Source organism: Salmo salar, chromosome ssa28 (assembly GCF_905237065.1).
Source record: "Salmo salar chromosome ssa28, Ssal_v3.1, whole genome shotgun sequence".
In the NCBI taxonomy this organism is placed as follows: domain Eukaryota; kingdom Metazoa; phylum Chordata; class Actinopteri; order Salmoniformes; family Salmonidae; genus Salmo; species Salmo salar.
The window spans coordinates 38,995,379-39,007,639 of record NC_059469.1 but is presented as its reverse complement, the minus strand read 5'-3'; the positions used below and the strand labels follow the sequence as shown (position 1 = coordinate 39,007,639).

Genomic DNA, 12,261 nt, shown 5'->3' with positions numbered 1-12,261 from the left:
AGGTCGGTTCAGTTTCGGGTTCGATTGTAAAACTAATAATCACGGTTTTCGATTTTGGTTTCCATAATTGTTTTAGACATTTAATACACTATGCATTAAGCATTGTGTTTGTTGAATGCTGTAACAACAGAATAAAACAACGAATAACAGGCCCATGATGGTAGTGACTCATTACTGCTGATCACTTATTAACCATCAGTTATTCACATTACCTTCATTTAATCAAATATTGAAGTTGTTGTGTATATTAGTTTTATGTGATGACTTTATTATTTCCTTCCAAGTCATCATCTCATCTCTATAGAGCTGCTGCTGTCTGACAAAAAATAATATTTTAGTAGTCCTTCAAAGTAAATAAGACATACTCTCATGACAGCTGAATCTATCAATCACTTCATGTATTTTCAGCGTCGCGTAGCAACTGCTTTCTCTCCGTTTTTCTTCGCGTCGGGTTTCCGCCACTTTCCGATTCGCCAAATGACTTGCTGTTTTGGGGGTTTTAGGCTGGGTTTCTGTACAGCACTTTGATATGTAAGAAGGGCTTTTATAAATACATTTGATTTGATGTGAGTACGCAGAACGATGCGCAGGCGGATTGTAGGAAGGTGAGCGGAGCGACAGAGAGAGAGAAAAAGTTCCGCTCTGCTCTGCTTTATGCAAATTATACGCGGCCACCGCTGCCGTTAACCAATCAGGTGAGGAGCTACAAAATGTTCCGTTCATGAAACATAGTTCCGCTTGTCATTAGTTCCGGGCAAGCGCAAACAAACAATATGGAGGACAGCCAATCTTAGGTGTGTCTGGTTTTCCAATTCTATATGATTTTGCTTTGCTAGAATACAGAGACAAAATCATAAGGTCAGTGGCATGGAGGAGGATTGCAGATATTGTTGGTGGTGGTGGGTTGAAGAGAGATTTGCACAACAATGTTTGCTTGTGCTGCTAGCTATGAACATCAAGTAACCCAAACCTCAGAACTGTGTTTACATTTTTCCCACCAAACGATAGAAATCACCAGTAACACACATTATACATGATACACTAAGCATGGCTTTCCCATGTAATATGCTACCAATTGGATTATAGCATTTTTAACAGGATGATTATCATATAGTTTATGGCTCTTTCATTATACTGGTGTCATGGAGTTGATGATTATACATTGTAGTCATTCAGTCACTTATCCAGAGCAACTTACATTTCATTTCATGCATTTTTTTTTTTGTACTGGCCCCCCACGGGAATCAAACCCACAACCCTGGCGTTGCAAACACCATGCTCTACCAACTGAGCCAGCTCACAGCTCACTTCCTATAAGATGCATAGGCCTAGACGCACATCAGTGGGTACTTGTGGTAAAGGAAATTGTGGCTTTGACTTACTAACATTCTGCAAACATTCAAATCTCTTTCTACCCACCATCAATACCAACTACTCTTACAATCCTATTCCATGCCACTGACCTTCTCATTTTGTCTCTCATTCTCGGGAAAATAAACAAGGTAGAATTAAAACACATGATTTTACTTTTTGATATACGGTACCCTGCAACCAGCAGCATACCACCCAGCATACCACTCCTGACTTGCCTCTGAAGCTAAGCAGGGTTGGTCCTAGTCAGTCCTTGGATGGGAGACCGGATGCTGCTGGAAGTGGTGTTGGAGGGCCAGTAGGAAGCACTCTTTCCTCTGGTCTAATATATATATATATATGTCCCAATGACCCAGGGCAGTGATTGGGGACATTGCCCTGTGTAGGGAGTGGTCTTTCAGATGGGATGGTAAGCTGGTGCACTGACTCTCTGTGGTCACTAAAGATCCCATGGCACTTGTCTTAAGAGTAGAGGTGTTAACCTGGGTGTCCTGGCTAAATTCCCAATCTGACCATTATCCCAAGCTTCCAATTTGCTCATCCCCCCTCCTCTGTAACTATTCCCCAGGTCATTCCTGTAAATGAGAATGTGTTCTCAGTCAACTTACCTGGTACAATAAGGGTTAAATATATATTTAAAAAAAAAACTAGAATACAAGAGTTAGATTTTCACTAAACAATTTAATGTCAGGAAAATCTGGTTTATGGTTAATCTCATATACATTGATTGCACATGCCCATTACACCAGTTATGCCGTCATACAATAGTTAACAATTAAAACAAGTTTAAAGACTTCAATGAATGTACAAATAATCTAACTTGTTTGTAAATGTTAAACCTCTTAGTAAGTAGTCTATTATTACTAAAACATCATTTACAATGAATGTACAAATAATCTAACGTGTTTGTAAATGTTAAACCTCTTAGTAAGTAGTCTATTATTACTAAAACATAATTTACAATGAATGTACAAATAATCTAACGTGTTTGTAAATGTTAAACCTCTTAGTAAGTAGTCTATTATTACTAAAACATCATTTCAGGTGAACAAACAAAGTCCATACCAAAGGTGACCAACCTCACTCTTGTTCCTGATCTACTGGGTGACCAACCTCACTCTTGTTCCTACTCTACTGGGTGACCAACCTCACTCTTGTTCCTGATCTACTGGGTGACCAACCTCACTCTTGTTCCTAATCTACTGGGTGACCAACCTCACTCTTGTTCCTGATCTACTGGGTGACCAACCTCACTCTTGTTCCTGATCTACTGGGTGACCAACCTCACTCTTGTTCCTGATCTACTGGGTGACCAACCTCACTCTTGTTCCTACTCTACTGGGTGACCAACCTCACTCTTGTTCCTGATCTACTGGGTGACCAACCTCACTCTTGTTCCTGATCTACTGGGTGACCAACCTCACTCTTGTTCCTGATCTACTGGGTGACCAACCTCACTCTTGTTCCTGATCTACTGGGTGACCAACCTCACTCTTGTTCCTGATCTACTGGGTGACCAACCTCACTCTTGTTCCTGATCTACTGGGTGACCAACCTCACTCTTGTTCCTGATCTACTGGGTGACCAACCTCACTCTTGTTCCTGATCTACTGGGTGACCAACCTCACTCTTGTTCCTGATCTACTGGGTGACCAACCTCACTCTTGTTCCTGATCTACTGGGTGACCAACCTCACTCTTGTTCCTGATCTACTGGGTGACCAACCTCACTCTTGTTCCTGATCTACTGGGTGACCAACCTCACTCTTGTTCCTGATCTACTGGGTGACCAACCTCACTCTTGTTCCTGATCTACTGGGTGACCAACCTCACTCTTGTTCCTGATCTACTGGGTGACCAACCTCACTCTTGTTCCTGATCTACTGGGTGACCAACCTCACTCTTGTTCCTGATCTACTGGTGACCAACCTCACTCTTGTTCCTGATCTACTGGGTGACCAACCTCACTCTTGTTCCTAATCTACTGGGTGACCAACCTCACTCTTGTTCCTGATCTACTGGGTGAGCAGACTTCTATTCCAGCTCAGCAATAATACACATTATTATCAACTCATTCGGTTTGATTTGTTGAACCAGGTGTGTTAGTGCTGGGCTGGAACAGAAGCCTGCACACCCAGCATACTGTACCTCTAGGAGAAGTGTGGCTCAGTTGGTAGAGCATGGGGTTTGCAACGCCAGGGTTGTGGGTTTGATTCCCACGGGGGACCAGTGCGGAGAATTTTTTTTAATGAAATGTATGCATTCACTACTGTAAGTCGCTCTGGATAAGAGCGTCTGCTAAATGACTAAAATGTAAATGTAAAAAATGAGAAGGATTGTCCCGCTCCAGTTGTAATACGTTTGTAGCCTGGGGGACTTTTAACCGTTACTGGTCCCTTCTGGGAGTCGAACCCACAACCCTGGCATTGCAAGCGCCATGTGCCATACCATGTTTGGTCGTTAGGCTGTTGGTTGGCCAAGATTGTTTTAGTCGAGCAGTAACAAATATATATGGACCCATCTCAGTGAACTAATCCATTGCGGAGGCCTGGACTAAAGACAATTTATGCTTGATCTGGGAAATGTGGACGGAGGCTCCATATGGAGGGTGTGATGCAATTGCGGAGCCTCCAGAGACATGCAGAGGCCAAATCGAGCCCCGTACCACATGGCCTCTCAAATGTTGTAACGATGTAGCTCCGCATTGACATGATTGGTTGACGGTAGGTGGGGGCGGTACATCCTGTAGAACTCCACTTCCTTGACAACAGCTCTGCACTGCGCCGCGAAGCCCAAGTCAACCACTGCTTCTTATCTCTTGCGCAAATAGTCTACAGCTGTGTCTGTCCCGAGCTCACTGACGCGGGGAAACGCTGATGGCCCAGAATATTTTATACAATGTTGCAAGTTTGCTAGCACCAGCTTCAGGCTGGACACAAGTTAATAGTTGATACAATGTTTCCAGTTCGTTGCAGACAGGCCATGTGTAGCCAATGTGATTTATAGGAGATTTATTTTTCTCAGGATATTTTGTACCTGTAGGCTGCAATGTTTTTATTTGTTGGCTTTATGTAGGCTATTTTTTAACATAATTGGAAATAGAAGTTCGTTTTTAGGTTTGTATCATTTTCATTTAGATTAACTACATGACACTGATTTTGAGATATGAATACGTTATTATAAATTAAATTAAACTATTTCACGAAAATGTGCATATGAAAACCATAACTGGCATGCGGATCGGTAGAAATGGTAAGATAAATTAGCATTCCACATGAGAAAGGTTGCCGACTCCTCGTGTCGCCTCTTACCGGTAACTTCAGAGAGTAATGGCAGAATCTGTGACAGCCAGCAGGAGCAGGAGGAAAACAGTTGGGTCAGGGTTTTTTCTTCTGGTTATCTAGATCTCTGGCACCCTCTTGAGGCATTTGTCTCATTTCATCAAACCATAAGCTTAAAGCATCAGACAAGCTCAATGCATATAGTTGGTTTTGTTAAAACACATAGGGTGTGTCTATATATGGAAAAGTGCACATTTGAACATTTCAACCAATCGATTGGTCGAAAGAACAGATTACTTTCGGTCGATCAATATTTTTGGGGGTTGGGGACAGCTCTAATAGATACCCAGTGCTCCTTTTGTGTGTCTTTTACACAGTTATCCTGGAGCTTCCTGCTGGAGCCCACAATATGTGACCGACCGCCTCGATTCCATCTTATGTTGCAAAATGTAATTTTCATTTTTTTTTACATTGGATAAAAGTAGAGACTCCGAGCTAGAAAATGGTATATCATACACTACAGTTGAGGAACAATGGGGAAAGTGATTCTGCTTTGAAAGTTGATAAACTTGTAACTCCACTTATGAGAAAATGTGCCTTTGAATGTTTTGGTACACCTACTGGAGAGCCCTTCTTTGTCTACACCACATTCAGCATCGTTCACACCCTCTTAAGCCTTAGGCCCACCCATCTCTTTAAGGATTCACATGTGAGGCCATGTGCTAAACATTCACTATATCAAAGAAAATCTTAAGTTTATCTGTCACACACACAGGATACAGAAGGTGTGAACGGTACACTGAAATGGTTACTTGCATAGTAGCAATATCAAAAACAGAAAGTGTCCAGATAAAAATATTTTATAAATATTTGATCATTATTAGATGACGCTTACCAAGACAAATGTCTAAATTGATTGGTCATGTGAATGAAATGCTGTAACCAACCCCCAGTCATATCTAGCTAAGTGGATGGGTCCCTATTGTCTAGACATGTTCATGAAATACTATAGATGGCCGTAAGCACCCCCCAGACAAACCTGGCTAATTTGATGGGTCATGTAATAAATCGGCCGAAGTGGAGTATTTTGTTTAGACATGTAGCTAGCCAGGTAGCTAGGTATCTAGCTAAACAATGAACCGGCATAACCCCAACTCATACTACTACCAATACAAACTGATTGTCATAGCTGTAGTATGAATCTGCAGGTATAGCTAAAGCTAACCAACTAGGTTCAATGATAGCTAGCTAGCATTAGGCTATAACTAGCGATGCAAATGGATTTCTGATTAAAATAATATTACTACACAGATCATACACGTAATGTTAGGTAGCGAGCCAGCAAGCTAACGTTTTGTAATAAAAATTATTTTCTGATCAAATTAGAAACGTATATCTGTAAAATGTAGCTAGACTCTTACCGGTAAACATGGAGGAACGCTTCACACAGACTGGAACCATTTAACTCTGTTTTGTTTGTAGCTACATCTTGTTTGATCAGCGTTGTGTCAAAGACACTCTGGTTCACGCTGACCGTGGCGTGTGCTGAAAGCAGGGGTTCGGCACAGAGTAAGGACAAACTATAGATACTAGGGCTGACCCCAATTAGTCTACTCGTCAATTGTTTGGTCGTTAGGCTGTTGGTCGGCCGAGATTGTTTTAGTCGAGCGGTAACAACTGATTTGTCGATAGCTCCTGCTAAATTCAGGGCATCAATGTCGTTGACAAAAGTATAAAAACTTTTGTAGTTGTCGATGGCTAACGTTATATCTTTCAAAAACGGCGCGGTAGAAAGGACTATCAACACACACACTGAACAGCTCACTTTACAGGCAGAAGCATGCTACATGGCAGACCAATCAGAACTCATCTCCCAGCATGTCCAGCCCATCCATTATGTCAGCCAATCATGGCTAGTGGGAAGGTTACTGACTTTTTCCATGGCTAAACCAACTAGGCTCATAATTAAAATGTTTTATTCGTATTTATGGACAGTATACAAGTTTGCTTTTTCGGCACATGAAAGTTCACATATTCCAGAAATCATTTTTTGACCCAAAAAAAAATCATTTTTATAAAAAATACATGTTGATGTTCCAACGGCGTGAGACATACGTCTAGTTTCCTGAAACGAGTCACATATGTTTTGGCCGTGGAACACCTACGGTGAACCCCCTGAGCCTGTAACTGTTATAATGCTACTCTTCTTCTTCAGCACTTTATTCAACAAGTCATTTAACTAGTTCATGAAAACCAGCAACACCTCTCTTTTGGTTCCACTAGTTCATGAAAACCAGCAACACCTCTCTTTTGGTTCCACTAGTTAGTGAAAACCAGTAACACCTCTCTTTTGGTTCCACTAGTTAATGAAAACCAGTAACACCTCTCTTTTGGTTCCACTAGTTAGTGAAAACCAGTAACACCTCTCTTTTGGTTCCACTAGTTAATGAAAACCAGTAACACCTCTCTTTTGGTTCCACTAGTTAGTGAAAACCAGTAACACCTCTCTTTTGGTTCCACTAGTTCATGAAAACCAGTAACACCTCTCTTTTGGTTCCACTAGTTAATGAAAACCAGTAACACCTCTCTTTTGGTTCCACTAGTTAGTGAAAACCAGTAACACCTCTCTTTTGGTTCCACTAGTTAATGAAAACCAGCAACACTTCTCTTTTGGTTCCACTAGTTAATGAAAACCAGTAACACCTCTCTTTTGGTTCCACTAGTTAATGAAAACCAGCAACACTTCTCTTTTGGTTCCACTAGTTAATGAAAACCAGTAACACCTCTCTTTTGGTTCCACTAGTTAATGAAAACCAGCAACACTTCTCTTTTGGTTCCACTAGTTAATGAAAACCAGCAACACTTCTCTTTTGGTTCCACTAGTATATATATATATATATATAGTGATTATAATGCACTAGCTTCTAACAATAACAATCCAGTTCCGTTCTTACTTTACCCCAGAAGTCTTTCTAACTTCTAATACATCAATCAGCTCCTGATCTACAGTATCTTCCTGAAGATCTCCGCTCCGTTCCGCTTTCCCTATCTTTTACATTGGGTTTTATACCCCTTCATTGCCAAGACCATGCCTCCTTTGACTACAGCCTTTGACTACAGCCTTTGACTACAGCCTTTGACTACAGCCTCCCTCTTACACGTGACATTTAAGCAAAGTTCCAAAACACATTGTCTCATTTAGATGTGATGTCATCTGCTTCATGGTCATCAGGAAACTCTACCAACTCCCTCCCGGGGACGAGACTGGGGTGTCGCCAAATAAGATTAACCTCCGCCCTTCTGTCTGGGTTCTGCTGCTCCACAGCTGTTTGTGGTTGAGGACTCTTCCTTAAGCGGGCGTGCAACGGATTATGGTCATTGTAGTTAATTACCACATTGTCTGCACTAAACTATGTAGAATATTGGCCTGTTGGAAACTACAACTCCCTACTGCATCGCACAGTTAAGGTTTGATCTGATTTATCTCTAGAGAAACTACAACTCCCTACTACATCGCACAATTCAGGTTTGATCTGATTTATCTCTAGAGAAACTACAACTCCCTACTACATCGCACAGTTCAGGTTTGATCTGATTTATCTCTAGAGAAACTACAACTCCCTACTACATCGCACAGTTCAGGTTTGATCTGATTTATCTCTAGAGAAACTACAACTCCCTACTACATCAGGTTCTACTAAGCTATATGGAATGTTCTTATAACTGAGCGATATCAGAAAGATCTGGAAAATAAAAATAAATTATTCTTCATATTAGTTTGATGCCCAAACTGTGCGGTAGCTACAGACAATTTTGGGATGTTTCATGGTCTGACAAACTCTCTCTCTCTCTTTCTATTTCTTTCTTTCTTTCTCTCTTTCTTTATCTCTCTCTCTCTTTCTCTCACCCCCCCACTTTGTTAAATGTTTATTACATTTTCTATTCATGGTCAAGGTCAAATCACAAGAAACAGTTCTGTCTCCTTAAATGGAGAGAAATAGAGAGAGAGAGAGAGAGAGAGCAATAAAGAGAGAAAGAAAGACAGAGAGAGAGAGAAATACAATCTGTATTGTTCTTCTTCCATGCTGTTCTCCCACACAGAATGAGGACTTCACATTGCCTAACACAGTACAGATGTCCCGATGAAACTTTCTCTAGTACTCTGGGACAACCCTTGGCCATGGTGCCAGACCTTGTTCAGAGAGAGCAAGAGAGGGGTGAGGGGAGAGAGAGAGGGGAGGGAAGAGGGAGAGAACATGAGAGAGAGAGAGGGGAGGGGGAGAGAGAGGGAACATGAGAGAGAGAGGGGAGGGGAGAGAGAGAGAGCGAGGGGAGGGGAGAGAGAGAGAACATGAGAGAGAGGGAGGGGAGAGCGAGAGAGAGAGAGGGGGGGAGAGAGAGAGAACATGAGAGAGAGAGGGGAGAGAGAGAGAGCGAGGGGAGGGGAGGGGAGAGAGAGAGAGAGAACATGAGAGAGAGAGGGGAGGGGAGAGAGAGAGCGAGGGGAGAGGGAGAGAACATGAGAGAGAGAGAGGGGAGGGGAGAGAGAGAGAGCGAGGGGAGAGGGAGAGAACATGAGAGAGAGGGGAGGGGGAGAGAGAGAGAACATGAGAGAGAGGGGAGGGGAGAGGGAGAGAGAGAGGGGAGGGCAGAGGGAGAGAACATGGGAGAGAGGGGAGGGGGAGAGAGAGAGAACATGAGAGAGAGGGGAGGGCAGAGGGAGAGAACATGGGAGAGAGCAGAGAGAGAATAATGGGGGAGAGAGAGAGAAAGAGAGAGAAGCCTATTCTGAGGGGAGAGAGAAGAGCGTCAAATATTTCTCCACACTACCAACAATCACTCTGCCTATTTATCTTTGATTGTCAGCGCGGATGAATATGTTTTGGTCTAATGTGTTATTTTTCACGGTGCTGCGCTGAAGGTTCTGAAAGCAATAGGCATAACACTGTTTCTAAAGTGCTTACTGTGTGACTTTGGGTTATTGGTTACATACTGTACATTTGTCTTTTCTCCTATTTCTCTGCAGCCTGCTCATAGACTCGAGGTATCAGATTTTCATCTCTCTGTGTGTGTTTTGGGGGGGCTGGGGCTTGTTAGAGGTGCAGGAGATTGCTGTCTCTGTCTCCCCTTTCCACCCATTCTTTCATACCTCCGTTTTTGGCCTTGTATGCTTCTCTGATCAGTCAGTATTGTTTCCACTATGCTTGTTAAAAAAATGTATTGCTTCATTTTTCATAAACATTTTCTGTAATCCTAATTCTACCATAATCATTTTCTGTAATCCTAATTCTACCATAATCATTTTCTGTAATCCCAATTCTACCATAATCATTTTCTGTCATCCCAATTTTACTATAATCATTTTCTGTCATTCCAATTTTACCATAATCATTTTCTGTCATCCTAAATGTTTTCTCTATCACTATTACATGTATTTATCAGAAACTCAATACACTACATTATACTATTTATAATACTATAATAACTTTAGAAAAGACTCTCAGAAGAAATACAGTAGAGAAGACAGAGTAAAAGTCGGAGACTAATAGCTAACTGATTACACGACAGTGAGTCAGTGTTCAGACGTGTTCTGCAGGAACGGTTATCAGAACTCTGAGCTGTGTTCAATGACTCACTAAAGTAGAATTTCACATTTCTGAACACCATTCTGACTCACTACTACTGGTGAGAAAGGCCAGAGTAGTCGATGATAGATCCAACCCAGGAAGATAAACCCGGAGAATGTATCACAAGCTTAGATCACAGAACCAGAGGTGGGTTCATTGGAAGAAAACCAAAAAAACAGTCAGAAAACGAGTAAAAAACAACAAAAGACGCAACAGAATAGATGGTTGCTATGCTACAGGCTTTGTGTCCGTGTTCCGCTCTGCTGTTAGCTTAGCTCGTTGCTATTTATACCCTGTGCCCTGTGCCAGATCCGGGTTCAAACACTATTCGAATCGTTGAAATACTTGTGAGTTTTTTGCTTTTGGCTTGCCTGGAGCGCCAGGGGGATGAGGTTTGCAGTTGTACACCAACTTCATTGGTTCCATTGCAACAGACAAGCTCAATCAACCCCCGTCTATAAAGTATTTGAAATGACTTTGAATAGTATTTGAACCCAGCTGTGGTCTGCGCTCTGCGACACCAACCTCTTATAAATATATCCCATGTTCCAGTAGGTCAGGAGAGATCTCCACACTCATAGACAGTAGAGCAGACTATTGGTTCCATTGCTACAGGCAAATTCAATGAAGCCCGGCTAAAGTATTGTAAATGATTTGCCTGTGCAGCAGCCACCCAGGCCTCTGACTGTGATTTACAGTATATCGTGTCCTGTGTCAGTATGTCAGGGGGGATTTCTGCTAGCATAGCCACCAGCAGGCTACGAGCCGAGGGGATGGGCTCCAACGACCACGCCGTACCCTTCCTTAACCAGGTCAGTTTGTTTATTTCTGATGCTTTTGAAACTTTGTCTGTATCCCTATCCACTACGTAGTGCACTACTTTAGACCAGGGCCCTATGGAACCCTATCCACTACATAGTGCACTACATTAGACCAGAGCCCTATGGAACCCTATCCACTACATAGTGCACTACTTTAGACCAGAGCCCTATGGGACCCTATCCACTACGTAGTGCACTACTTTAGACCAGAGCCCTATGGGACCCTATCCACTACATAGTGCACTACTTTAGACCAGAGCCCTATGGAACCCTATCCACTACATAGTGCACTACTTTAGACCAGAGCCCTATGGGACCCTATCCACTACATAGTGCACTACTTTAGACCAGAGCCCTATGGCACCCTATCCACTACATAGTGCACTACTTTAGACCAGAGCCCTATGGAACCCTATCCACTACATAGTGCACTACTTTAGACCAGGGCCCTATGGAACCCTATCCACTACATAGTGCACTACTTTAGACCAGAGCCCTATGGAACCCTATCCACTACATAGTGCACTACTTTAGACCAGGGCCCTATGGAACCCTATCCACTACATAGTGCACTACTTTAGACCAGGGCCCTATGGAACCCTATCCACTACATAGTGCACTACTTTAGACCAGAGCCCTATGGGACCCTATCCACTACATAGTGCACTACTTTAGACCAGAGCCCTATGGGACCCTATCCACTACATAGTGCACTACTTTAGACCAGTGCCCTATGGGACCCTATCCACTACATAGTGCACTACTTTAGACCAGAGCCCTATGGGACCCTATCCACTACATAGTGCACTACTTTAGGCCAGAGCCCTATGGAACCCTATCCACTACATAGTGCACTACTTTAGACCAGGGCCCTATGGGACCCTATCCACTACATAGTGCACTACTTTAGACCAGAGCCCTATGGGACCCTATCCACTACATAGTGCACTACTTTAGACCAGGGCCCTATGGAACCCTATCCACTACATAGTGCACTACTTTAGACCAGAGCCCTATGGGACCCTATCCACTACATAGTGCACTACTTTAGACCAGAGCCCTATGGGACCCTATCCACTACATAGTGCACTACTTTAGACCAGAGCCCTATGGGACCCTATCCACTACATAGTGCACTACTTTAGACCAGAGCCCTATGGAA

At 42.7% G+C, this 12,261-nt stretch overlaps 1 protein-coding gene across 3 annotated transcripts in view; it reads left to right on the top strand.

Moving 5' to 3' along the window:
- Window positions 1-12,261, top strand: part of LOC106589958 (calpain-1 catalytic subunit) — a 48,007-nt gene that overhangs the window by 1,003 nt on the left and 34,743 nt on the right. Inside the window, exons 2-3 of one of the 3 annotated variants that reach the window (XM_014180423.2) lie at window positions 9,678-9,695; window positions 10,997-11,090. In XM_014180423.2, coding sequence (XP_014035898.1) covers window positions 10,998-11,090 — 93 coding nt within the window. In that variant the 5' untranslated portion in view covers window positions 9,678-9,695; window position 10,997. Of the gene's footprint in view, window positions 1-9,677; window positions 9,696-10,378; window positions 10,426-10,996; window positions 11,091-12,261 lie in introns of those variants that run through there. The other 2 variants (XM_045710241.1, XM_014180426.2) reach the window with 2 other exon arrangements.